Raw genomic sequence first — 27,779 nt, forward strand, 5'->3', positions numbered from 1 at the left:
CCTGGCTCATGGACCACGATCGCTCGTACAGCCAGGCCAAGGGCACAGCAATGACCCCCTCCAGCTCTCTCAACATGAGTGGGTAGAGGGCATCAGGGCCCGCAGATTTAAAAACATCCAGCCCTTCCAGAAGATCCTTAACTACTTCTTCGCAGATCCGAGGCCTGGCAGTGCTATCCCCAAGATTGCCCCTACCTGTGGTGGGAGAGCTGTCCTGGTCCCTGTCCAAGAAAACAGATGCAAAGAACTTGTTAAAAATTTCGGCTTTCTTATCTGGCGTAGCCACAAGATTACCATTTGAGTCTAACAGGGGCCCTACGTTACCTGGTGCCCTCTTCTTACTCCCAATGTATTTGAAGAAGGACTTTTTGTTGTCCTTAATCCTGGTCGCTAGCCTGAGCTCCACCCCCACCTTGGCCTATGCCAACCTTGAAAGGGTCGAGAGGGTCCAGAGGAGGGCCACTCGTATGGTTAGGGGCTTACAGGACAAGCCTTATGAGGAGAGACTGAGGGACCTGGACCCTTCAGCCTCCACAAGAGAAGGCTGAGACATGATCTTGTGGCCGCCTACAAATTCATTAGCGGGGCGCAGCAAGGGATCAGAGATGCTCTGTTCACCATGGCGCCTCTTGGGGTAACAAGGAACAATGGTCAAAAACTGACAGAGAGCAGATTTAGGCTAGATATCAGGAAAAATTTCTTCACAGTAAGGGTGGCCAAAATTTGGAATGGGCTTCCAAGGGAGGGGGTGCTCTCCCCCCGCTTGGGGGTCTTCAAGAGAAGCCTGGATCGGCATCTGGCTGGGGTCATCTGACCCCAGCACTCTTTTCTGTCTAGGCAGGGTGTCAGACTCGATGATCTGTTGAGATCCCTTCCAACCCTAGCATCTATGAATCTATAAAAATAAGTCCATCTCCCTCCAGAACATCAGGAAGGACTTGGTCAAGGTTGGCATAGAATTTCTCCTTGGTTTCATCAGTGGTGTCAAGAGTCAGGGAATAAGCACTAATGGCAGGGGTGTACTAACTCCCTGCCAGTTTAAGATGGAGAGTCATGAGGCACTCATTAATTCTGACAGGGAACTCGCTAAGTTGGTTTACAAGTTCATTCTTAATAGCAAAACCAACCATGTGAAGCTGATGCTCTTCTTCCCGTTTACCCTTCCGGAAGAAGGCATAGCTGCCTCCTTCTTCTTTGAGCTGCCTGTCTCCCGCTTGCCAGGTCTCACTCAGTGCAGCAACATCAATGTTGTGTTACCTGAGTTCCCAAGCCATGGTTGTGGTGCAGCACTATAGGTGTTCACTGCATGAGGGCCCTGCTGTTCTAGAGGTCCCAAAACTGATTGTGTGTCTTCTTTTATTTTGACCGAAAAGGTGATCCAACTGGACACGATTATCCAGTCAGGAAAAGGTAGCCAGGCTATGTTTAGGGCACCTTTCCTAGGGCCCTCCCCATGCAGGGTGAGCAGAGCAGATCCTGAACAGAACTACTCGGTTGCAGTTACAGTTGCCAAATCACACTCCTGGCTACAAATGCTAGATAACCTTCTTGTAGCTGCCTCCTTTGTGCCAGTTCATGACTAAGAGCTTCCAGACCTCACAATCCTGCTCCCGTCATCACTAGATGGTCACCAAAGGACTTGAATGTACTGGAAAAGCCATTTCCATGGAAAACACCTGTGCATAATTTATCATGCAGCTGCTGCTGCACATCAACTTCCACAGTTGATGACAGAATAAAACCTTGATCCAATGACAAGGAGGCCAAGACAGTTGGAGATCTCATTCCGCTGCAGCCTTTGTTCACCCTTGCAGCTGCTGACTTTCTAACATCTTCCATGTACTATGCCGTTGAGGACTTGTGACCTAATTATTTTGCAGCTAACCTTCCCTGAAGGTCATGGCACGATCTGCCACCTGTGAACATGCTGGGTTGCTGGTGGCAAAGCTGCACTGCATTACTAGTACTGTAATCAAGGTTTTTGTAAAACGCCTCAAGATGGCACCCCAGCCATTTAAGTAGTCATACTGGTAAGCAAGCTTCAATAGTCCCTGAAGGATACAGTCTACCTTAATATATTGGTATGAGTTTTAGTCTACCATCAAAGTCTCACAGAAAAAAAATGTACAAAAGACTCTCATCAATCTAGGGCACCTCAAGCAACTGTTCACAACCTACCACATAGCATATCATCTCACCCCATAATGAAATAAAGAGTGTGGAGAACTTTTGCTAGTCTGCAATCTAGCTTCACTGCCCTTACTTCCAACTTAATCTACCTGCCCTTGTTTACACATCATGTTCAGGCTGTTAAAATATTGAAAACTGAATTCTTCAAAACCACTTGCATAGAAAAAAAAAAAAACCTGAGCTTTGCAAATTTGAGATATCTGTAGTATTCCCCCTTTCTGGTTGTCATCATGCAAATGCATTTCCAAGTAACTGGACTAGAAACTAAAATATATTTAGTTTGCACAATGGCTCTTTCTTGCCTAGACTTCCCTTTTCTGAATCCCTTTGCTATTATCATCTTAAGGAGACATGTCTTTACCAAAACCAGTGTCTTTTCTATACAATTCTAAGTTCACAAGCAAAAGGAGCATTACAGGTTCTTAGGAGACACATTTGTACCTTTGTTGATAACATAAGAAAATTAAGTTTCTCTTTGGCAGTTAAATCACCACCATCTTTAATATTTCACAGCATTTACCAAGCCTTAAATTTTACTAAGGTCAGCAGTAGCCTGCCATGTCACCTCTGCTACAGGAGTTTTGTGGGAAATATTCTGAAGAGAAATAGAAGTTGTCAGGTAAAGCATTCAGGAAGTCAGAATGTTATATATTATAGACTTACAAGCCTTATATGTTGTGTTATTTTTCTCGGTTGTTGTGAACTCCTGAACCAAGCAGGTCAAACAAAGAAAAAGCAAGACTATGATACTAATATACTTCGTGTCAGCATAGGGAAGTTAATCGCATGCACTCCATTTATTTTATAGGCAGTTATGTTGGCATCTGACAAAACTGGCCCCCCACCCTATGGTCACAATGGGAAGAAAAAAGTTACTTTAAATAAAACAGATATCTCTATCCTCCCCTAAACATAAATACAATTAAAAAACAATAAGGAAGCCAAAAGGTAAAGGCTAGTAAATATTACTGTTGTAAAAAATGACCATACAGTAATAAAGATGGCTGGTTGAGATAGTTTAATCAGAAATGATCCTGCCTTAAGCAAGGAGTTGGACTAGATGGTCCCTTCCAGCACTATTTTTCTATGATTCTGAAGATAAATGCTAGCACTAGTGTTAGATGGACCTGGTATTATTCTCACAAAGGCAGAAACTCTGGCAGGAGGTCACTGAGTGGGTTTTTTTAGCTGTGCTCAACAGTATTGTAACTACCTCTGATCCCCATAGTGAATAACTTGACCTTAGAGAAATGGCTACTTTACAGAGAGTACTTTTTTTACTGCCAAATCTCCCTTCATGGCATCTTCAATTCCTGACCACCATGAGCTTTTACACCAGTTTTTCAAATACCTCACTCTTGTGTGATGGTACTAGACGATAAACAGCTTGGGGTACAAGTCATATCTTATGTTTTTACAGCACTGAGCACACTACCAGAATTCAAAGGAGGCAAAATTGTATCTGATCAAACATGTACCTTGTATAATGCTTTAGGTCTTTCACTAGAAAAGTATATTCCTAGCACACAACTATTTTTGGTCTCAAAAAAACATATGGGCCAAATCCTGCTTTTAAATATAAGCATGTGGTGCCTAGTAACATCTTAAAAGCTGCAGAAATAATTCAGAATTTGTGGCAGAATTTGTGCTTAAAATTAGGAATAAAAGCATAATTGAATAATTAAGTAGATCACTGCAGGTAACTGCTGCAAAAAACATATTAAAGAAAAATGGAAAATTAATAGGGGTACACCAATAGAGATTTTGAAGGCTGATACCGATAGCTGATATTTAAGGAGGCATATCGGCGGATACCAATCTGATACAGCTGCCATCAGCTGGTAAGTCCAGTGTGCTGGAAGGGGAGCAGGGAGGGAAGGCGCATGGGGGTGCAGATCAACACCCCCTGCAGTGAAGGAGGGGGCAGGGACAGGCACTGTCCAGCCAGGGCGAGGTGGACGTGCGATGAAAGCGTGGCTTGTGGGGTGGGGCAGCTCCTGTTGCTGCTTGCACCCTGAGAGGGCAGGGGGGCATATGCCCCTGGACCTGCATGGCAGGGGGCGGGCTGCAGCTGAGTGGGGGAGCCAGAGCCAGCGCTGCGCAGGGGTTTTCTTGCCAGGTGCTGGGTTCGGCATGGGCTCCAGTGGCGCTGGGAGGAGGCTGTAGGCACACCAAATTTTGCTGCAGCTCCACTCCTAGCCCTGCACTGCCACCTGGCAGAGTCCTGGCTGAATGCCCCTCCTCCACCCAAGAACCAGTAAAAACTGCAGCTTCGGTAGGCGGCAGTGCGGGACTGGGAGCAGAGCTGTGGCAAAATCTGGGGTGGCTGCAGCCTCCTCCCAGTGCCGCTGATGCCTGCTCTGAGCCCAGCCCCCAACAAGATAAACCCCATGCAGCACCAGTTCCAGCCCCACACTGCAGCTACAGCCCACCCTGCACCATGCAGATCTGGGGGCACACATCCCCCTGCCCCCCTCCCCTGGGGTGCAAGCAGCAGCAGGAGCAGCCCTCACCCCACGAGCCACGCCTCAATCCCATGCTCCCCTCCCCCCGCCACCCCCCAGCTGGGCAGCGCTTGCCCCTACCACCACAGGGGGTACTGATCTGCCCATCACGCCCCTTCCCTTCCCCCTCACCTTCCAACTTACCAGCTGGAGGCAGCTCTCCACACTGTGCTGTGGCTGAGCGCAGCACACGCATTTATCGGCCAAATTATCAGCCCAATCGGGATGATATCTGATGTACACAATTTTTATACATATACACATACACACACACACAAAAAAATCGGTACTGGTCCAATATTGGACTGATATATCAACGCACCTCTAAAAATCAGCCTACAAAAACTTTCTGTATCTGAATCTATAGAATGTAACAAGATTACAGTGACCAGACAAAAGAATAAGCTATCATTATTCTGAAATAAAATACATTATTAGTGACCTTTCCATGAACGTCTTTCAGAACATTATTCCTTCAAATTCATTTTGAAGGCAACCAAATGAAATACAAAAGAGCATTTTTGATTTTATCTTAAAACACTCCGCCAGAAGGGCATGTTACAATGTAAATCTCCCATCTATGGACAGGTTATAAGTTAAATATTTGCAAGACAATTTATGGAAAGCTTAAAACTGAATGAACATGCCTAAATTTAATGTTTTTCTTTAAGTCTCTGGATGCGCCTCACACAGAGCAAAAAATCATATAAAGCATAAAAAGACACTTTCACTTATATACACTTACTGCAATCTCTCTACAGGCCGACATGGATATCCCTGTACCTTCAATTTGCTTCAGTGCATACTCCTTTTCATCTTTTCTGTGCACAAAATACAAAAAGAAGAATGTTACAGATCTCATCTGATTTCAATGATTAAGCTGATAAATGCAAGTAGAATAAAAAGTCAGCATAAACTAATGCAAGAAATTGAAAGGCCAACTTAAGCCAATTACCACATGATGGGGGTAGGGGGCAGCAAGGGAAATCAAAAGCATCTTTATTATCCAGCACAATCATCAAAACTAAAAATTCAAATCATAACAAGTTGTTAATCTTGCCCTATTTCTCTTGATGGTAACTACCCCCTGCAAGGAGAAGCTCCACAGACATTTTTCCTTGAATCTAAGATAGCATCCAGCACCAAAAAGCCACAAACACATGCCACACTTGCAACTTTCTGTAAGAAAGATCAAAGAACAATGCAAAGGGCTCATAAAACTATATTTAAAAAAATGTAATGACCTACTTAAACCTTACAGCCCCTTAAATTTGTATTTCTTTTCAAAGTTGTTTACCAGATCTGGTAGAGTCTCTGCTGGGCTCTCATCAACTGCGCATGCTCTACAGGATTTAGTAAACCCTTAAGCAGAAAGATCTCAGAAATGCATGATGTTCTCATTAGGCCTGTTTGAAGTAGCTATTATTCGCTTTGGATTTGGCCAATTCAGGGGGCAGTGATTCAATTAGGTGATTCAAACCATTGTCCTCAAACAATTCGACCAAATCTGATTTAGAGATCTGGCCGGCGCCAAATATCCTAATTGAACAAGCCCCATCTACCACCTGCTCTCCCAGCCCCATCAATGGCTGCCCCGCCTGGCTCCCGCGTCCCAGCACTTTATAAAAAAAAGAGCCCTACACTCACCAGTTCCTGCCAGGCAGGGGGGCAATCCCTGATGCCCCACACTGCATGGTGGCCTCTGCCACAAGCCCCCAGAGGCCCCGACAGTCACTGTAGCAGCTGGTGACTGCAGGGCTTTTTTTTTTTCCCCCCAGCATCAGGATGCTGGGGCCAGGTGGGGCAGTCATTGACAAGGCTGGAAGAGCAGGCAGGGGTCCCCCCATGGTGAACTCCGCCCTGCTCCAGCCTCCCCCCATTACCAGCACAGAGTCTGGGTCCAGTTCCCTGTGGAGGCAAGCAGGGACTGCCCAAATCTCTGAATCTTTTCTGAACTGATTTGGAGAGCTTTGAATCAATTCACACCTTTTTATTAGTCTGCCTATTCGATTTAGATTCAGAGATTCGGCTGCTGAATTGGGCCAGATTGCCTCCGAATTAAATGAGCAACCAAAGCTTCGTATAGCCCTAGTTCTCACTGCATAAGAGACTGTGCATTTCAGTCACCAGAGAATGTGGTAAATTGTAGAAGGGCCCAGTAGATCAAAGGTAGTGATAAAGCAAGTCTTGCAAAATCCCATTCATCCTCCAACATAACCCATTTACTGTGTATAGTTAACACTGTCTTCAGCTTCCAGTATGTCTGTCATTCACACACCTGTTCTTTGGATTGAGAATTCATTTAGAAGGGAAACTGTCAGCTTATTCCAACTATAAAAGAAGAATTTGAATTTTCAGCACATTTTGCAGAAAATTCAATCTGCTTTTGACCCATAGATAATGCAACAGTTACACTGATTACAAAATTAATTTTGCCTACCTCTGATCTTACCTCAAAAGTCAGGAGTTACTACTACTTCAAACAAGCCATAAATTCAATCCCTAGAAACCAGTGTACTAACTCAAGTCTGTCCAGATTCTAAGTCCCCAGGGGCTATACCCATGGGGGCTGAACACCATGCAGTCTGCACAAGACAAACCATGGGCCACTGACTAACATGAATGCTCCACCCTGTGCAGGACCTCTACCACCACTGCACCAAGTGCCCCTTCCACCCCACAGCTACAATTTATGGGCACCATTCCCGACTACACAAAACGAGAACCTGATGGTGTTTAACACCGAAAAATGCAAGGCTCTCCACCTTGGGAGGAAAAACCTGCAGCATGTCTATAGGCTCGGCAGTGCTATGCTGACTAGCAGTACGGACGAGAGGGATTTGGGGGTCAGGACTGACCACAAGATGAATATAAGCCTTCAATGTGATGCCGCAGCTAGTAAAGTGAGCAAAACCCTGGCTTGCATCCATAGATGCTTCTCAAGCAAATGCCAAGACGCCATTCTCCCCTTGTACTTGGCCTTGGTGAGGCTGCAGCTGGACTACTGCGTCCAGTTTTGGGCTCCGCAATTCAAAAAGGATGTGGAGAAGCTTGAGAGAGTCCAGAGGAGAGCCATACGCATGATCAGAGTTCAGGAAAACAGACCTTAAGACGACAGGCTGAGAGCTATGGGACTCTTCAGCCTGGAAAAGCACAGGCTCAGGGGTGATCTGATGGCCACCTATAAATTTATCAGGGGTGTTCACCAGGATCTGGGGAAACTTCTGTTCACCAGAGAACCCCAAGGGATGACAAGGTCAAATGGTTATAAACTCCTGCAAGACCGTTTCAGGCTGGACATAAGGAAGCATGGGTTCATCAAAGGCAGGTCCTGCCTGACCAACCTGGTTGCCTTTTATGACCAGGTGACTAAATCCTTGGATGATGGTGTCGCCGTGGACATAGTCTTTCTAGACTTTAAGAAGGCCTTTGACACTGTCTCTCACCCCATCCTCATCAATAAATTATGCGACTGTGGCATTGATGCCTGCAGTTGGTTGGGTAAAAAATTGGTTGATGGTGTGCACCCAGAGAGTAGTGGTGGACAGGTTGTACTCAACCTGGTGAGATGTGAGCAGTGGGGTACCCCAGGGCTCGGTCCTCAGGCCCGCACTGTTTAACATCTTCATCAGTGACTTGGATGAGGGGGTGGAAAGCACGCTGTCCAAGTTTGCTGATGACACTAAGATGTGGGTCGAGGTGGACACACTTGAAGGGAGAGAGAGGCTGCAAATAGATTTAGACAGACTACAGAAGTGGGCAGACGAGAATAGGATGGGGTTCAACGTAGACAAATGCAGAGTGCTGCACCTTGGGAGAAGGAATCCACACCATACATACAGGCTGGGGAGTTCCCTTCTTGAAAGCACAGAGGCAGAAAGGGATCTCAGAGTCATTATTGACTCCAAGATGAACATGAGCCGCCAATGCCAGACCGCAGCCATCAAGGTCAGCCATAACTTGTCATGCATGCAAAGGTGCATCTCAAGCCGGTCCAGAGAAGTGATACTCCCCCTCTATGCGACTTTGGTCAGGCCGCAGTTGGAGTACTGCATCCAGTACTGGGTACTGCACTTCAAAAGGGATGTGGCCAGCCTAGAGAGGGTTCAGAGGAGGGCCACCCGCTTGGTGAGAGGGCAGCAGGACGGGCCCTATGAGGAGAGACTGAGGGACCTGAACCTGTTCAGCCTCAGCAAGAGGAGGCTGAGGGGGGACTTAGTGGCTGCCTACAAGCTCATCAGGGGAGATCAGCAGCAAATAAGCAGAACCCTTTTCTTCCAGCACCACCTGGGGTGACAAGGAACAATGGTAATAAGCTGATGGAGAATAGGTTTAGGTTAGAGATCAGAAGGCAATATTTTACAGTTAGGGTGGCCAAAATCTGGAGCCAACTTCCCAGGGAAGTGGTCCTCACCCCTACCTTGGGCAAATTCAAGAGGAGGTTGAATGATCACCTGTCTGGGGTCTTGTGAACCCAGCATTCATTCCTGCTTGTGGCAGGGGATCAGGCTAGATTATCTGTTCAGGTCCCTCCTGACCCTAGCTACTATGAAGAACTTCTTTACTGTCCGAAACCCCAAAGTCTGGAATAGCCTGCTGCTGGAGGTGGTTCAAGCACCTACTTTGAACGCCTTCAAGAGAAACCTGGATGTTTTTCTTGCTAGGATCCTATGACTCCAGCTGACTTCCTGCCCCTAGGGCAGGGGCCTGGACTCCATGATCTTCCAAGGTCCCTTCCAGCCCTAATGTCTATGAAATATATGAAATATGAAATCTACACAGCCCCAACCCCTCCTCCCTACATAGCCTGGACTCACCCTCAGCTCCCCATGTTCCTGTGCAGCCCCACCCTCTGGGCTGGGACAGGAAGCGGAAGATGGAGAAGAGAGTGGGAGCCAAGAGGCTCCAGTTGCTGTTGCAGCCAGAAGGATGTAGGGGGGAAGGGAGAGAAATGGCAACTGGGTGAGAGCCTAGGGGCTGCAAATTAACACACCCCCCCCCCCCCCCCCGTGAGCCACATACAGCCTGTGGGCCACCAGCTGGACAGCCTGGTTTAGTTTATAAGAAGAGTTAGCAAACTGCAGCCCATGGAGCCATTTTATCCAGCTCACATGGCTTGGAGAAAGCTTCCCCGCTACCTTGCTGATAAACAGGCAATTAGTAGCATCCTGCGAGGGAGCAGAGACTGTGGCAGCACAGGCTAGGTTGGAAGTATTCCAAGCTCAGAGGTGATCTCTGGTCAACAGGCCTCCCTCCCAAATGCTGCTGAACCTTGGTTTAAGGCAGGGTTATCCAACATACGGCCTGCGGGCTGCCATGCAGCCCACCAAGGCATTTTCTGAGCCCCACATTGCTGCAACGGGAAGCGGAAGTAAAAACACTGTTTATTTTCATTCCCACCCCTTGTCCCTCCCCCAGCCCCTCTGCAGCTTCCTAATGGCTGCTGAAGGGCTGGGGAAGGGATAAGGTTCCCACACACACTGCGTCAGCTTGACGTTGCCAACACGGTGCGTGTGGGAAGAGGAGCAGCCATGTGCCTCTCGGGACAGGATGAGCCCAGCCAGAGCAGCAGGGGCTCAGCTGCACTTTCCCCCTACCTGCACCGGTCAGTCCTGAGTGGTACGCAGCTCCGCTTCCATCTCTGCTGGCTGGTGCCAACCCGGGCGGGTCTGTCCCATCTGGAGCAGCATGCAGCTGAAGCCAGATTCCCACGTGCTGCTGGGGATGGGAGGAGGATGGCCAGGTCGGCACCAGCCAGCAGAAGCGGCGGCGGAGCCATGGGCCACTCGGGACTGACCAGTGCAGGCAGGGGGAAAATGCAGCTGAGCCCCTGCTGCTCTGGCCAGGCTTGTGCCGTCCTGGGCAGCACATGTCTCCACCGCCACTTCTGCTGGCTGGTGCAGACCCGGCCGGCCTCTTCCCATCCCCAGCAGCACATGGGAAGCCAACTTCAGCTGCATGCTGTTTTTCCTGGCCGGTGCTGACCCATCTGGGTCCGTCCCATCTGGAGCAGCATGCGGCTGAAGCCAGCTTTCCACAAACTGCTGGGGACGGGAGGAGCCCGGCCGGGTCTGCACCGGCCAGCAGAAGCGGCGGCGGAGCTGTGTGCCACTTGGGATGGGACAGGACAGGACAAGCCCAGCCGGAGCGGCAGGGGCTCAGCTGCATTTCCCCCTGCCTGCACCAGTCAGTTCCGAGCAGCACATGGCTCCGCCACCACTTCTGCTGGCTGGTGCCTACCTGGTCGGCTTCCTCCCGCCCCCAGCAGCATGTGGGAAGCCAGCACAGGCCTCGGCAGGTGGGGGCCTGGCGTGACCTCTGCAGGGCAAGGTGGCGAGAGCCGGTGTCTGCCGGACCCCATGCTCCGGGGTCGCAGCGCTGAGGCACCGGGGCTGTGTGCGCAGGTGACCAGGCACCACAGTGAGTGAGGGGCTGAGGTGAAGTGGCTGCCTCGCTCCAGCCCCCCTCATGCAGCGCCGACTCGTGCGGCTGCGCTGCTCGGGGCATGGAGATGTGAAGCTATTTATTTCTCCCCTTCAGTCTCTGGGGAAGTAGCTGGCTGGATGCAGAATGGGTCCCTCCTGCTCCTGTCCACCAGCAGCTACCATGAATCTTGCAGTAACAGGCAGGTGCAGAAGGACTACACAGGCAGGGTCTCTCTGGCCCAGGACAGAGGGTGTTTGAATATGGCTCGCCGGCCCACTAGGTGATAAAAAGTTCATGATCCAGCCCCACATTCAAAAAGGCTGGACACCCCTGGTTTAAGGGATAAAGGTCTTGCTGTGGTTTTGCAATCACTAAAGGGTGATGCTTCTCATTCTAACGCTGCAGGTACGTGCACAGTTTACAATGGAGAGTAAAGAGAATTCAACTTAGGGCCCATTCTAGAGGGAAAGAAAAGTCAACCTTAAGTGAAAATACCTTCACTCTTTCAGAAGTTTAAAAAGGAAAGCCCACCAACAGCTGGTTCATTTGACAATTAAATACTCTGAGATCACCCAATATTCATGTACACATTACTGATATGTGGCTGAGTAAGTTAGCAGTGTTACTTACACTTTTCTCTTAAGCTATGTGAAAGCATGATCAAGAAATGGCTGTTTTAACTACTCTGCCAAAGAATGAAGAAAAAACCTACTGCCAAATGATATTGTCATCTAAAATGACTCCCCAGTTATCAAAAGTGATTAGCTGCATCAGTCTGAAGTCAGGGAGAAGATAAAACAGAATAGCACCTTGGAGACTACCTAGTTCAGAGATGCACAAGTTTTCATAGCTTTTCCAATTCCTCTTCCCCCACTTATGAGCAGCCCTTCAAAAACTTAAATATATTAAAAAAAACAACATTCCATGACTCAAGTCAAAACTTCTACATCATAATTAAATACCATATTTATTTATTCACATCCCAAAACAAGATGCCTGTCTTAATCAAGCATGCATGGGAAGGCAAAAGAAAAAAAAAGATTTTTCCAAAGTCTTACCTGCCACAGCACAGGCTTACCACAGCTGAATGCTTTGCATGTGGAGCAGGAGCAGAGTCCACTTGTCAGCATTGCTCCCTCTCCCCTTGCTGCTAAAGCAAAAAACTCCTGTCAGTTCAGCAATGGCTCAAAGAGGGTTAACCCTCTAGCTTTTGGATGAGCAGCAAGAAGAGGGAAGTGACAAGGAGTGACACTGATGAGTGTACTCTGCCCCTGGTCCATGAAAGTGGAAGGGGAGCACAGTCCCCAGCAGTCATATCAGCATCCTTAAGCCACCATAAAAATCAGTTTCCTCACTTAGTATCTTTAAAGATAATACATCTACCCAAAGAACCTTGCCTGCCTATGGCCTTAGACCAACATGGCTACAACCAAAAACCCAGTTTCCTCACTTAAGACATACAGCCCAGCTTTGGATGGCTATTGCTAAGGAAAAAGGCATGTAGTATGCAAATAAATACAGTAAGCTTTTCATTATACAGAACTATGCACACAAGGGCAATACCAGATTCCCTATGTACTTAACTAGCCAGGTTCTCATATTTAAGTAAGATATTATATGCAAGTATACTGTTAGACTCTGAACATTTTATTTATTTTTTAAAATATTTGAATGTGTGATGCTACAGAATACCCAAGAAAGTCCTTTGGTAGGTTACAGCGCAAGAAATTCTATCTAATGACCTTCCACAAAGCTTTAATAATTCACCATTTAGAAAATATATTGTGACAGAGCACTTTTGGGTGTCTGCCACTTTAAGGTTGGGAGCAGGCAGCCAACAGATGCGGGCCAGCCCTGATGAGGCAGCCATTTTAGACCTAGGCCCACAGGGCAGAGGCAGCAGTCTGCTGCTGGCAGCCAGAAACACATCACCCAGCTGAGCTGCTGCTCAGAACATCCTTGGAGGTAAGAGCAGGAACTATGGGGATGGCAGAAGGCTCCTGCTCCTGGGTATGACTGAAAAATGCACCCTGCTGGGGAAGGTTGGCCTGGTGGGGCTACCCATGGTAGGGGAGCTCCCCAGAAATGCCAGGCCAGTTGCCTCCCCAGTGAAAGGCAGGGAGGGGCACCTTAAAACCCCAGCCCCAACATCCTGGTGAGTCACCCAGACTTAGGGATGGGCATGGGGGCCAACAATGTCTTCAGACACCTGAGCCCTACAGGGGTGTAAGACCCCAGGGGCCCCAGTGAGGGTGCAGTAACATGGCCTGGAGAGAGGGCAGGAGAATGGCCCCAGAGGGGGGCAGTAAAGTATGGTGAGTCCACACAGAGTAGGGGGGTGTCATTATGACCTGAAGGACTGTGCGTAAGCAAGGTGTCGAGTAGGACTGAAGGTGGGCCCAAAGGGCTGCACCAGGGGGTGTCGCGAGTAGGGCTAAAGGATGCCTGAATGGCAGCACATGGGCCAGCCCCCATGAGTATGTGAAAGTGGAAAGTCACCCGGTGAGGGGCTAGGGGCAAAATCAGCCCAGTGTTAGGCACAAGGACTATGCTACATAGAGTAGGGGAACACGAGCAATGTGAAGGACTGCATGTGCAGTGCCAGCATGAGACTAGTCAAGCCTGATGGCCCAAGGGGGTCGCTCAAAGGAGCAAACTAGGTTGAGAGTAGCCCAGTGAGGGGCAGTGTGCAAGAGGCCCTGTGAGAGAGGGTGGAGTGGAAGAGGCCCCGGGGAGGGGCGGATGAATGTGGCCCTAAAAGGGGCAGCATGTGAGAGGCCCAATAGTGGATCAAGTTTGACCCAGCCTGAAGCTGGAGTGCAATAATAAACTGGATGCCATCTGCAAGGCATGGGACACAGTAAGGGGAGGTCGGAGCCATATGTAAACCCCTAGGCATCAGGGTCTTAAATGGGCAGCTGCCCACATTTTACACCAGGTTAAGAAACAGCAAGTCATAGCAGTAAAGACTGGGTGGACTGCCCTACTTAGACAGGTGGGCAAGCTGACATGAGACCCGGCCCTAAGAGTGCCCCCTTGTCACATATACACTTTTGTAGCAACAAGATTTTTATACTTATTACATAGAATTTAAAAGCCACATAAACTATGTTATTTTACCAGACATTTTAAAAATAAAGCTGAACCAGACAAGATGTGTGTTCTGCCTTAAAGTTTTCCTGGATCTAGCATTTGCCAGTTGACCTGGGCAAACTTCAAACACAAAAGGCCTTCAAATCCTAGCAAGCAATAGACATAGCAATAGCCTCTTATGAAATTCAAACCAGAATAAAAAGGTGAGAGGTCATCTTTCAGCTTGAACAGTTTTTGACATCACTAGGTGAAAACTAGTTCTGTAAATCCACAAGGTTAATTTCTTAATCCATATAGTAAAGTGAAATAAATGCTTACCTGGTTTTATGTTAATTATTCTTTGTAAAATGCAAAAACAACCTTATTCATTGTTCCTGATGTTATTTTGTACTTTATTTGTCTCTCTCTGAATAAATAAGGCCACATGGGCGGCACACAGGTCCAAAGTTTTACCAAACACAACACATTTCAGAGGATTCACACCACCTTCAATTTTATTAAGTATCAGAATATTTGTGTCATAGTAATTTTATAAGCAAGCTAATGGAGACCCAAAGCAATTTGCCTAAGATCACAGCAATGGCATTAACAAAAGCCAGGATGACCTAAAACTAGCCTGTTGCTCTAACCACTAACAATCACTTATAAGACATTACTTTATCTGCCCTCTTCAAAATTCAGCTAGGTTGTATATTTGTCATGGCAACTTAGTTTGAATTAATGCAAGCTTAATTTAGGTATTATCAAGTAAAACTTAATGACCTGCATTCAGGAACTGCTATGGTGAATTGCTGCTGCTTGCAAGTTTTAATAGTGACAGTTCATCTTCTAAATAATATGGAAGTGAGTACTTGTTCTACTAAGATTATACTGGACATCTAGCAACACTGTCCAGAGCAGGGGTTTGTAACCTATGGCCCACAAGCCAGATTTGGCCCATGAAAAAACTGGACCTGGCCCATGGCAGCTCAGAAAATCTGCAGCATACACCAGTCACAGTGGAGAGGGTGCAAGCACCTGCCCTGTTCAATTTAGTCTTTCCTGCACCACAGGAGGTATCCAGAGGATCCTAGCACCTGGCTTTTTTGCATCTGCTGATCACTGGGGCAGGGAGTGATAGGGGAAAGCTGTGTGGGGCTATGGCCCACCGCAAGAGCTAGGTGGTAATCAGAACCCTGCCACAGCAAATAAGTTGCCAATGCCTCATCTAGAGTGGTGTAAATTGTAAAAGGCACCACACAGAAACAGCTCAACTCCAATGTTCCCTTAAAAACAAAACTGGGCAGGCAGATGAGAGAGAAGCAACAGCAGCAGGAGCCAGCGCAGGCTTGGCTGTAGCCCACCAGGCAGGTGTGGGAGATAGACTAAGAGAGTTGGTGATGCCAGACTGCTCCCTGTCCCCTCTCCCCTCTTGCAGGAGCTTCTGTTGCTGCTGGCGGCAGCAGCTGCTTTTCTGCTCTTTGCAGCAGGCTGCAAACCAGGCCAGTAGCGCCAAGCCCCTTTCCTTTCCCCTCCCCCACCCCCTCCAACATAGGAGCTGGGCTCAGTCACATTGCAAAGAGCAGGCAGGGGGGAGCCCCCCCCACACACACATGCACCCACACCCCACCCCCCTCCATACCCACACACCCCCAAAACTGTCCCACACACCCTACTATACACATCCCAGAGATATATACCCACATCCTGACCCCTACTAGACGCATACTTCAACCACACACACACACACCCTACACACATACCCACACCCCCTCATGCACCCCACCCAATCATGTCCATACACATCCAACATTCCCACACACCCCACATACATCCATGTGATACCCCAAACACACCCCACACCCTGCACCTCAACCACACACATCCTACACCCACATATAACCCCACACATGCCCCTCCTATGCCCCCATACACCGCACCTGGCACCATACCCAAACATCCCCCAAACCACATACTCCCCCAACCACACACCCCCTACCCCTCCCTCCACACACAATATACAAGCAAACTGCTCCCTGCCCCAAAAGGAGTACTTCCTGGGCAAGGGGAGAAACTCCCAGCAGCAAAGATCAGGGGTTAGGGGGCAGGACTTCCAGTCACAAGATGGTGACCAAGAGGCGGGACACCTGTCAAGGGGCAGAGCTACCCTTGCAGCCCTCGGCACCTCACCAAAACTCATTAAGCGGCCCTCCACCCAAAATAATTGCTTACTCCCAATACAGAGCATTAGTCCTGGCCCTTTATAATAAATCATATGAATAGAAGGGATGAAGTCTGTGCCTGACTAGGAAGGATGCTGCCAACTTTCCTACCAAAGAAGGGGGGGAAGAAGGGGGCAGGAGTTGATGCACAGATGTAGCCCTTGGTCTAGTAGGACTCCTAAATTTCAAACTCTGGCACTGAGATACAAACAGGGCAATCATTAAATAGAATAGGTGGTACATGTTCTCTGCCATTTTCCTCACTTGGGTTTAGTGAAACAAAACAAGTTTTAACCCAAGAGTGCCCCTGCTAGTTCGTTTCCATCAACACCTTAGGAATCTATAAATGAGTATTGTGTTATTTTACCTAAAGAACTTACTGAAATTCATTTAATTTAGACTAGTTCATTTTGGGACCTATATGAGAAACTTAAAACCCTGCAATAGTAGTTTTAGCAGAATTCAATTTAGCAGAAATCTGCTCCTGCAGCAGTTATTTACAAGATTTTCTTTTTCCTAATCTATTAAGTACTTGGCTGTTTGCCAATCTCAAAAGAGAGTCTACCACAGCTATCTCCAATGCCAAAAAGTTTCAAAGTGACAATACCGAAACGATACCACATTTGCTATTCTTGCCTCTAAAAAGAATGCCTGAAGAAGTCAAGTCATTATCTTGCTGCTTTATCCCTGAAACTCCATATTTGTTACAATGGATACTGTAAGACATGCTAAGCAGTGGAGATAACAGAATGGAACAGAAATCAGGCTACCCAGATGATGAATAAGGAGGTGGCTAACAAGAGTAGTACTACATTCCGACCTTGATCCAGTAAAAGTCACAGGATTTGCATTCCATACTTAACTATCCCTGTAAATGACAAAATTATTTCTAAAGACATTAATTTTAATAGCAAAACAAGGCAGGAGATGCATCCTTAAGAAATTACAATGCCTCAAAAAAGACATTAAAATGCCTGAATCCAAAGTTTAAAAGTATTATTCATACGAGTGGTCTAAAGCTCAGATGTAAATGAAAATTTGAATAATCACAGAAAGAAGCCAGTGCAAAGAAATCAGAAAGGTAATGAAAAATGGAAAGCAAATGGAAAAAAAATAGAAAATTTTTGAAGTACAGAAGTAGTTCAGAAGAAAACAAGTTGCAAACACGTTTAGACCATTATACATAAACATGTTCATGACTTGTGTTTGAAACTACTGCACCCCTTCACCCACCACAAATACTGTTTATAAGTAAAGCAGTAACAAGATAACTTCATTAAATGGTTAACCAGAACTGAACCACAAGATACAAGGTATGAACCCACAAGACAGAATTATTTTGGATAAAGAGATGATACAAAAATGAAATGAAGTGGAAAACAAAAACATAGCCTCATCTCTCAGCCTGTGGAATAGCAGTTCAAATGAACTAGCAAGAAGATACCACTTGGGATACGACAAATCCCTGTGACAAAGTACAGCCTGAGTACCATGGCTATCTAGACTAGTTCCCTGGAGACTTGGAAAGGGAGGAATCCTGTACTCATGACAAGTGCTAGAGCAGCAGTTCTTAAACAGGGGCATGCAATTCCCTGGGGGACTGTAAACAGGTTTCAAGGGGTCTGTCTGGGCCAGTTGGGCCTGGCCCAGCCTGGGGAGGAGCCGCCTCAGACCCCAAGGCTAAGGCAAGTCCTAAGGAAGAGGAGGGGGCAAGCCCACCCGCCCCAGCCCCACAGCCTCCATTGTGCAGGTGGCGCTGCAGGTGGGGCTCTGCACTGCTCCAGCTCAGGTGAGTGGGGCCCCAGAGCTCCCCATTGCCAAGCCCTACCCACTGCATCCAAGGCCGTGCAGGCAGAGCTGGAGAGCTGGGCCAGGGAGCAGTGGCAGCTCCGCAGGGGGCCTCAGAAAGAAAATGATCGAGAAGGCCATAAGATAAAGGGCCATAAATGTCTGAGTAACATTTGTGTATCGGAAGTATTCCCTCCAATGTGCAGGGAAGGGCTGATGAATCCATGCAGTCACAGATATTCCAACCTGGCTCCAAATCTTCTATTGCATGGTGATAGGGAAAGAGCTCTGAAAAAGACATACTCCTGAGCAAACAGGTAAGACACATGCACTGGACTGCCTCAGCATTCTGGAACTTCACCACTGCTATTAGCACAGCCTGCGGAGGTGGTGGCCAGATTTGTCACTAGCAGACTATACGAGACAATCCTCCACCTTGGGGCTGGGTGGACTAAATGAACTGATACAGTAATAGCTGTGACATATATTCCAATCAAACGTAATAGCCCCTATGATGCCTTATGCTAAGAATTAAAAAGAAAAAGAGAGATGTGGCAGAAACATTTAATTAACATACAGCAACTAATTAAGATGCCGCACCCAAGATATTCCTTTCCAGTCCTGGAATGAGTGTGGGAAGGAAATATCCCTTCGTGATGAAAGTAAGTACAAAGGACATCTTTTTCATTCAGAATAGAGAAAATGCACTGTACTTCACACTTTGTTCTTCTACTTCTGATTTTGCAAATAAGAAATTCTTACCACTCCAATTTTCAGGAAAAGGTGTTGGAAATGCTTCAGTTTAATTTATGTAAAACAGTTTTACCCAGAATTTGGATTACCAGTATGCCACTGTCTGTTTTATATAATTTAAATCTGCTACACGTTGTTGTTTCCTTCTCTCTAAAATACCACCATACAATGCCAGCCATCCCAGCACACACACAATGAAACCAGAAGGCAGAGCTCCTCTTTACCTTCTGCTGAATATTCTGCTATCTCCAAGGCTTGAAGTCCATACACGAAGCCCTTCTGGAATCTATGAACACAGCAGAAGTAAAAGGCAGAGAAGTTTATGTGGATTTAGAGGTCATACTTCTCAAAACACAACAATGCCAAATTCCTAAATGTTATGTATATTTTACTAATTTGTTCTCCAGTCAATTTATAGACTTATTGGTGCACTATAGTAAAAGTCCATGCCCACAAGGTAATTACTAGAACTCAAACTAAATATTAAATAAAAAAAAAAAATCAAGTTCTGTTGAAAGGAGAGAGAAAGTTCCCAATTCAGCCTACTGAAATTACTAAAGTAGAATTAATACGTGTTGCAAATCCAGGTAATTACAAGTTACTTATATTTTTTATATAACCAGAAGGGAAATTTTAAACATAAAACAATGGATCTGATTTTTTCAGAAGAAAATAGAGTTGAGTTAAACTAATGACATATTAAAAATAATAAGACACAAGAAGTATATAGAAAAAATAAAGGAAACAATGTTCCTGAAAACTAGGAAAGCATACGTATATGTATGTTAACAGGAATATAACATACATGTGTGTTACCAGGAAAACCAAAAACCTACTATTTCAGATTATAAACTAATAGGGAATAGTCAAGATTACTACAATATCTTATTAAATAGACAATAATTGATTTTGTCTTAATTTTATAAAGATAAATTTAGGTATACTTTCAGAGCAGATACTACCAACATGACAACCTTTATGATTATTTGCCCAACAGTCACCAGTGTCCACAGACTCAGCAGGGCAAGTGCTGCTAAAAGAAAAATCTTGTTTGTTAACTTCTGCTGCAGAATTTGTGTTAGTAAAGTACTAAATTCTTATATTCTGCACTTCTATAGAACCTCTTCAAAAGACCTTACAACATTCATGGTAGGATGTACATATCCCTATTTTATGTATGGAGGGCAAAGGAGAAATGAGGTTAAATAATGTAGCAAGAAAACAGTGATTTTGGTGTTAGCTGAATCCAAAATCTTTGTCATAAAATCATGAGTAACTGGAGTCAGGTCAGGGGGATGCCAGGATCTTTTTAAGGGTTGTCACTATTACTGGTACAAAAGGACTTTGCAGGTTATGCAAGTGACACAAGAAAGACAGGTGTTTCTGGACTGCTCCAGTACCATTAGAAGCAGTTAAACCTTGCCCTCTTCCAGTTTTCCATTAACTTCTAAAACTAGGAGAGTTACAGCAAATCTTCAGGTCAGAAACATGCGCTGATTGTACATAAATACTTCAGACTGATCATATCTTCAGCGAGTTAAGATTTCCCATTGCTTCTTATTACAGAGGAACCATTAGCTTCAGTTTGTCCCTAGCTCTTGTAAATAAAACCTCTTTGTTAAGGTTTCATTCTCTTTTCCACTGAATCTCTACCACTATTACTACCAATCTTTTAAAGAAAGTTCAAGGGACATATCAAAACTAAAAAGTGCTCATCATTACTAACAAAGCTGCTTCCAAGGAAATCTCAGGTGACGAGAGATTAATTATATGCTGCAAGCAAGCTTTCTTCAGATCTATTGATACCAAGTCTCCCGATAGTCTGAGAAAAGACGTTCATGTTCACAGCAGAGCTGTCCAATTTGTAAGCAGTCAAGGGCTGCATAACCCACAGGCCACACTAGCAGGGACCACAGACTCCACACCACATCCAAATGATACATGGACCACTCCACCACATTGCACTACATGTCCACCACCTCCAACACAGCAGCCCCATATGGATGACTCACCCTGCCCCCTCCCCACATCATGCTGGCACCATCCCACCACAGCACTGCAAGCTGCGCAGCTCTGGCCTCACCCTAAGTGCCCTGTAGTGTGTCATGCCGCACTAACCCCTGGGGCAAGTGCAGCACAGGGAAACTGGAGGATGGAGGAGACTCTAAGGGGTGTTGAAGTCAGAAAAGTAGAGGAAATTGCATCAGGGTGGGAGCCCACAGGCTGCAATTTAATCTGTTGCAAGCCACCAATTAGATGGCCCTAATTTAGAGCTTCAAAAAGTATTCAGCTTCTTTTGGTCTAGACAAGATCTTGCCTTCCTGAAAGCAGGTACAATGCAGAGTTGTACTTGGCCTTATGTCCTCCCAACATAGCAATATTAAAAGGTAACAAAGATTTGGGAAATCTTTCCTTTTGGGAAAATACATTATGCAAGAGATTGCTGCCCCTAGATGAGAAGCAGCAGTAGCAAAGGAAGGCAATTTCTATACCAAACATACCAGTAATTAGGTGACAAGACAACTGACATATACAAAGTATCTTAAAAATAGACTTGTTAAATACCTTAAAACAGCCAGGGCCAGCTTCTCTGGCAGGCACACCACAAATGAAGCACACGCCCTCCCTGAACACCACTCTGATCCCCTTCCCCTGCCCAACATGCCACTCAGCTTTTTGCTCCCTGCCCAATCAGCTGCTGTGCTGCCTTTTACCTCCTTAATCTGCTGCATGCCACACAGAGGCTGCCCGTGCCACCTGTGCTGAAGGTGAGCCACTCCTTCTACCTTAAAAGAAGGAATGAGAAGTTTGTTTTTCTATGAATTATAAACCAACCACTAAAGATGCAGGGCCCTCTGAACTAAGTCAACACAGCATCTGCCACCAGTTTCATAAAATCCCAGGTAATCATTCAGTTAATGACTCATAATATGGACACTGGTTTATAGAATTGTTAAAAGGGTAAAAGTGCAGATAATTTTACAGCAATCAGGACTGATAGTAGAGATGATATCTTTTATTAAACCAACATCATCTCTACTATGAGTCCTGATTGCCTTTTTCTCTAGACCAGTGGTTCTCAAACTTTTTTGTGGATCACTTGAAATTGCTAACGGTCTTGGCGGACCACTTAATAAACATTTTTTTTGTTCTACAAATCAAAGCACACAACTCATATTTTAATATCAGTAGTCTTAAAAGTACAGATATTCTCAATTGGTCTGCAACCTCTCTGCAGACTACCTAAATTGAGCTTGCGGACCAGTGGTGGTCTGCGGACCACAGTTTGAGAACCTCTGCTCTAGACCAATACGGCTACAGCCTAGATACCTGACAGATAATTTTACAGAATTACTGAAAAGCTTGTAGCTAAAGATCCTCAAAAAACATTAATTACTGGTAACAGGCTAGCTGTGACTATCTTAACTTACATAGTTAATCTTTCTTCCTCTTCAAAATATCCCTGGGATATAAACAGGACAGTAGTCAAAAGGCTGACTATAAGCTAGAGGGATAAGAGCTTCATCTGGGGAAACCACAAACATTAGGAATTTGTATTGCTTTTTTGTTTTTTACAAGAAATACCATGTCCTGAAGAGAAATTCTTCTGTAATCACTGACAATTTGCAAGGAAAACAAACTCTTACAGTAAAACCACAAAGAAAGGACAAGGGCCCACAAAATTCTGCAAGATTATTTTAATATTACCTTTGTGGTGCACACATCAGGAAACCGTATTCTGTAGATACCAGCAAACTCTCCATGGCAGCAGTCAGAAACATTTTCAGGCAGTGGACTGAAATGATCCAACTCAGGTTAGCAGGTGCTAGCACACAGCCACTGCTACCACTCCCACCATTTCTCCCTGCTCACAACACAGCATGAGCTAAGCTCTCCACCACCCAACCACAGCGCAGCACAAAGTCCTCCGAGGCTGCCAAATGTCCCCGGTTCTGCAGGCCAAATACAGCTACAGGCTAGAGATTATAAACCCCACATTCTGTGAATCATCTGCCCTTGCTGCTTCCCCAATTCAGCTGAAGTGCCTTCCAGTCTTCAGGGCTAGGGACAAGTCACACAAACTGGTTTAAGTGATCAGAAACTGGTTTAAAACTGTAACAGAACAGAAGCTCAGTGCACATAAACTGGGTTCAAAATGGCTGAAACTGGTTTAAGATAAACCTGGTTGAATGTAGTATCAGACTTAGCTGATTTAGGCCAAACCAATTTATTGAACTTCTGTCCCAGACCCCTTCCTGGTTCAAGTTAAATCACAGCCCCCCAGCATCCCAGCATGCTTTGCAGCACTGGGCTGTGCTGTCTGCTTGAGCAGAGCAGGGTTGGCCCTGTCCCCCACACCCTAGCTGAAGCAGTGACAGCTAGCTAACAATGAGGTGGGAGTGGAAAACCTGGCTGGTGCAACCCCATCTGCCTGGCAGGGGTGGAGCAACCCCTGCCAGACTTTCCCCCGCTGGAGTGGAGGCGGGGCAAGGGTAGGGGCTGGAGCCAGCAGAGTCAGGGACTCCATCCCGGGTTTGCCCGGCTTACTCCCCTGCTCTCTGTTCAAGTGGGGGGGGAAGAAGAGGAGAGGGGGCATAACCAGAGCCCACCCAGGCAGTGCCTCAAGCAAAGAGCAGGCAGGGAGGAGAATTCAAAATTCCTGTTTTTCCTCTCTCCCACAGGCAAAGGGACCTCAGCCGGGGTCTGTTGGCTTTCCTCCTTGCTTGCCACTCTAGCAGCAAGGGGTGTGGACAGAGCTGTGGCCACATCCCCAGCCACTAGAGCAGCAAGGGGGGAAAGCCGGGCAGACTCCGGCTGAGGTCCCCGTGCCCATGCCCAAGAGGGGAGACAAGGGAGTGTAATTCCACTCCCTGCCCTGCCTTCACCTGAGGTGCTGCCTGGGCCAGTGTCTGGCAATGGCTGGTTCCCCCTTCCCCCTCCAGGCAGACCCCAGCTGTGGTCCCTGCAGGCCAAGATGGGGGTTTAAACCCCTCCCCAATCATACTCAGTGGCCTGCCAGGGCCTGGCCATCCCCCCCTCCCACCCTGTCAGCTTCCCTTCAGCCTTGCGACTGCTGCAGAAGAGAAGGGAGGGCTCGTTCTAATGCTTGTAGCCTGAGCCACTGCAGGCCTGTGGCTGCATTTCTGGAATCAGAAGTGAATGTCTATTCACTTGCAAATCGGTTCAATCTATGCAGGTTAGACTAACCTGCAAAAATTGAATCAATTCAGACTTGGGCTTTTTGAATGTCTGTATTTAGTCCAGGTCACACAGTTGAGGGTTGTGTGCAAGCCTACAAAACAACATGGAGGCAAGTCTTGGTTAAACTGGCATATAAACACAAACTGAGTTCAGGTTACAAATCTGACTGATTAGGAGCAAGAAAGATTAAGTAATCCACTCTTACAGATAGGCACACTGCTTGTTTGTCCTATTTGAAAAAACACCATTAGGCAGAGACTGACATGGAATCTGTCAGGTCCCATTTCATTCATTCCGGTTAGGAAGGCCAGCTACCACTGCCAATGGACAATCTGGATATGATTTTTCCTTCCCAGTATAAAGAGATTCAGACATTAAATCATTTATGAAGTTGTATAACAGGCTTAAAAGTTACAAATGCACAACAGGTTAAAGCCTAGTAGATAAAGCTTTTTTAATATTAAAATTAAAACCAGAGCATAAAGCACGAACAGGCAATTATTTCAGCTGGAGGGCTGCCAAATGAGTTTTGGTGGGCCATCAAGGGTAGCCCCACTCCTTGACAGGTGCCCCGCCCCCTGATTGCCATCTTGGGACCAGAAGTCCCACCCCTAACCCCTGGCCTTTGCCACTGGAATCCCTCCCCTTGTCCTCTAGAAATATTCTTTTTGGGAGGGAAGGGTTGCCATCTTGGAACCAGAAAACCCCCCCCACCAAATCATATACTAGAAGTCAAACACCTATTATAACATACTTTAATTTTATTATAAAAAATGTCATGATTTTTGTTAGTGTAGTGTATATAGTGATGATAGCATAAAACCTCCAAAATAAAGTCTTGCTCTTGTATATTGTGCATGGGGGAGTGTGTTGAGGTTGGTGGTAGCTCTGTGTGTATGGTGGAGTGTGGGTGGGAGTGGGGCAATAGAGTATGTTGGGGGTGTATATGTGGGGGTGTTGTGGGGGCAGGGTGTGGGTGTGTGCCATTTGTGGAATGCAAGGTAGGGTGTGGGGACCGCCCCACACGCTCTCCCCGATGGTACACAGCTCCTGCTGCTGGCAGCTGCAGGTGGCCAGGGTTCATGCCCCGTGTAGGTGCTGCCACACGGCTCTGGCCTGCGCTGCGCGTAGTGGCGAGGAGCACAGCCAGGCCAGCCTGCTTCTATCAAACAGGACTCTCCGCACTGCACATGCTGCTGCCAGCACTCGCACACCACTAGGGAAAGCCCTGCGTGCTGGAGTAGGCTGCACCACTCCCACCTGTGCAGGTTCCAGGACTGCCAAGAAGCAGAGGGTAAGTGCTCCCCTCCACTTCTGGCAGAGCCCCAGGACCTGCATGGCAGGGAGCAGTGAAGGCAGCCAGCTCCAGTATGGGGGGCTTCCCCTCGTGGTGCACAAGTGCCAGCAGCTGCATGATTGCCATGGGGAGCTCCACACAATAGAGGCAGGCTGGCCTGGCTGCACTCCTTGCCCCCACATGCAGCACTGGCCGGAGCCGTACGTTGCCAGGCACAGGGCACGAGCACTGGCTGCCTGCTGCTGCTGCCGCCGACAGCTGGGTCTATGCACCATAGGGGGAAGTTTGTGGGGGATCTCCCCACACACTCACACTCTGCCCACCGTCGGCTCTTCACTCCTGCTGGCCCCCTGGGTACGGGCTCTGTGCTGACACCAGCCCCAAGCTCAGCGCTGCTGCCTAGCTGCAGCCTGCCCCCCGCCACTCCCGCTGCTTCCCTACCTGGTGCCCAGAGTGAGCAGGCCCGGGAAGCCAAGCAGGTCCTCTGGCAGCTGCAGCAATGACAGTAGCAGCCCTGCCCAGAAGCTATGTGCTGGTTGGGCCAGACCCTTCCACCCACATGGTCTGGGTGGGCTTCATTAGTTAGTGGGCATCCATGGGCCAAATGAAAGTACCTAGCAGGCCATATTTTGCCCCTGGCATAAAGGCATGTGGGGTTGTTGTTTTTTTTCTTATCTGGTTCTTTTTGTTACTCTTCCATACACTTTCAGTAGCTCACTCCCCTACAATGAACTACACTTACTTGTTGAGTCTAATATTAAAACAGAACTGAAGAACTTTTGTGGTAAAGGTAACTGGCCAGGTGTGGAGGCAGGCACCCAGCACCAGGTCTCCTGAGCCCCATTCTGCCCCAACACGCATAGAAGGGGAGGGAGAAATTCTCCTCCTCTTCCATGTGGCAGCAAAGCAAAGCAGGGCTCAGGTGAGCTTTACTTTCTTCAAACAGCTGGAGAACAGCCTGTGTAGTGTTGTTCTGTGGTAATCAGTCCCATGGAAGGCTTCCTCAGTCAGAGGCCTGGGAAAGCCCACCCTGAAATAACGCCCAAAATTGGCTCCAGCAAGCCTGCAGCCTGCTTTTCCCCCTGCTGGAGCCTGAATTACAGTGGTCACTTGTGATTGCCTACTCTTTGCTGTCATGACCCAAAGGTCTGATTTTTTGTGTGTGCTTCGGCACTAAGAATTATCCCCGTGGGTTTACAGCTTCATTGCACGGTGGAGTTCTGCTGCAAAGAGAACCCGCGTGCAAAGGAGAGTGTTCCCGCCACTTTGCAGCTGTCTTTGCAGGGTGCATTTCCTTTGCAACACAGAAATGCACGGTGCAAAGGAGTTCCCGCTCTTCGCATGCAAATTTGTGCCCCGCAATTGGCTAGTGCTAAATTATTCCCATGTGGAGGCTAGCGATTGGCCTGCTAGCCGTATAAGAGGCTTGAGCAGTTTCCGCCCAAGCCGAAGAGGACTCCGCATCCATCTCGTGGGGACTCTGGGTGTACGTGGCAGGGTAATAGAAACCCTGTGTGTTACTCAGAGGAGTTTGGCGGCCTGATCCACCGCCCACCTCTTCCCATCTTCGAGTGGTAACTTTCTATAAGATGTATCGACGAGTTTTCTATTTGAGGCGCCCTTGTCCTGGACATCCGGAGTTCTGTCTGCATGGAGCCTAGCAAACTCCACGTGATTGTTCGTGTTTTCTGTTGTAACCGCAACTCAAGCAAGTTTTTCAGCCTGCACCGCAACCATCTCGGTGTAAGTAAACAATCTTAAAATCAACCGTTAAGTGTCTGTGCCTAATTCTAGCTCGGCACTCGCCCTCTCCGACCCGGCCTGCCCGGGCTGCTGGCCACAGCCCACGTGCAGAGCGATGAAAAGGGCCTGGGGTTCGACCCGGCCCACACATTTGGCTGCGATTTGATAGACTATCTGTCTGTTAACCCAGTATTTTAATACCGGTATCAAAAGCTTGGCTCTAATAAATCAATTAAATAGTCTAAAAGAAGTAAAGTGGGGTAGGTTTTGGGTTTTTTTGGTTGGTTGGTTGGTTGGGGGGGCTGTTGGGTTTGGGGGTTTTTTTTGTTTTGTTTTTTTACACAGATATGGCTTTACATTATAGATCACAAAGAAACAATGGTCTTTCAGGCACAGCACAAACCTTACAGCTTTACCCTTTTAGTTAAGAGTGATTAGCTGACAGATGTACTTTTCTCCTCCCTGGAAACTTTACTTAGAGCTTATTCAGGTAAGAGAGCACCACACTTTCTGTAAGAGTGTAGGAATAAAACAACCACTTAACCTCACAGTCTGAAATGAAATGCATGCCATACAATCTCT

At 47.0% G+C, this 27,779-nt stretch overlaps 1 protein-coding gene across 8 annotated transcripts in view; it reads right to left on the reverse strand.

Moving 5' to 3' along the window:
• Nucleotides 1-27,779, reverse strand: part of CDK19 (cyclin dependent kinase 19) — a 219,732-nt gene that overhangs the window by 166,564 nt on the left and 25,389 nt on the right. For 3 of the 8 annotated variants that reach the window (XM_059732905.1, XM_059732910.1, XM_059732914.1), the window contains exons 2-3: nt 19,180-19,241; nt 5,440-5,515 (exon numbers count right to left, since the gene is read on the reverse strand). In XM_059732905.1, coding sequence (XP_059588888.1) covers nt 5,440-5,463 — 24 coding nt within the window. In that variant the 5' untranslated portion in view covers nt 5,464-5,515; nt 19,180-19,241. Of the gene's footprint in view, nt 1-5,439; nt 5,516-19,179; nt 19,242-21,669; nt 21,703-22,663; nt 22,767-27,779 lie in introns of those variants that run through there. The other 5 variants (XR_009464037.1, XM_059732902.1, XM_059732897.1 and 2 more) reach the window with 3 other exon arrangements.

This window comes from Alligator mississippiensis, chromosome 1 (genome assembly GCF_030867095.1).
Source record: "Alligator mississippiensis isolate rAllMis1 chromosome 1, rAllMis1, whole genome shotgun sequence".
Lineage (NCBI taxonomy): Eukaryota > Metazoa > Chordata > Crocodylia > Alligatoridae > Alligator > Alligator mississippiensis.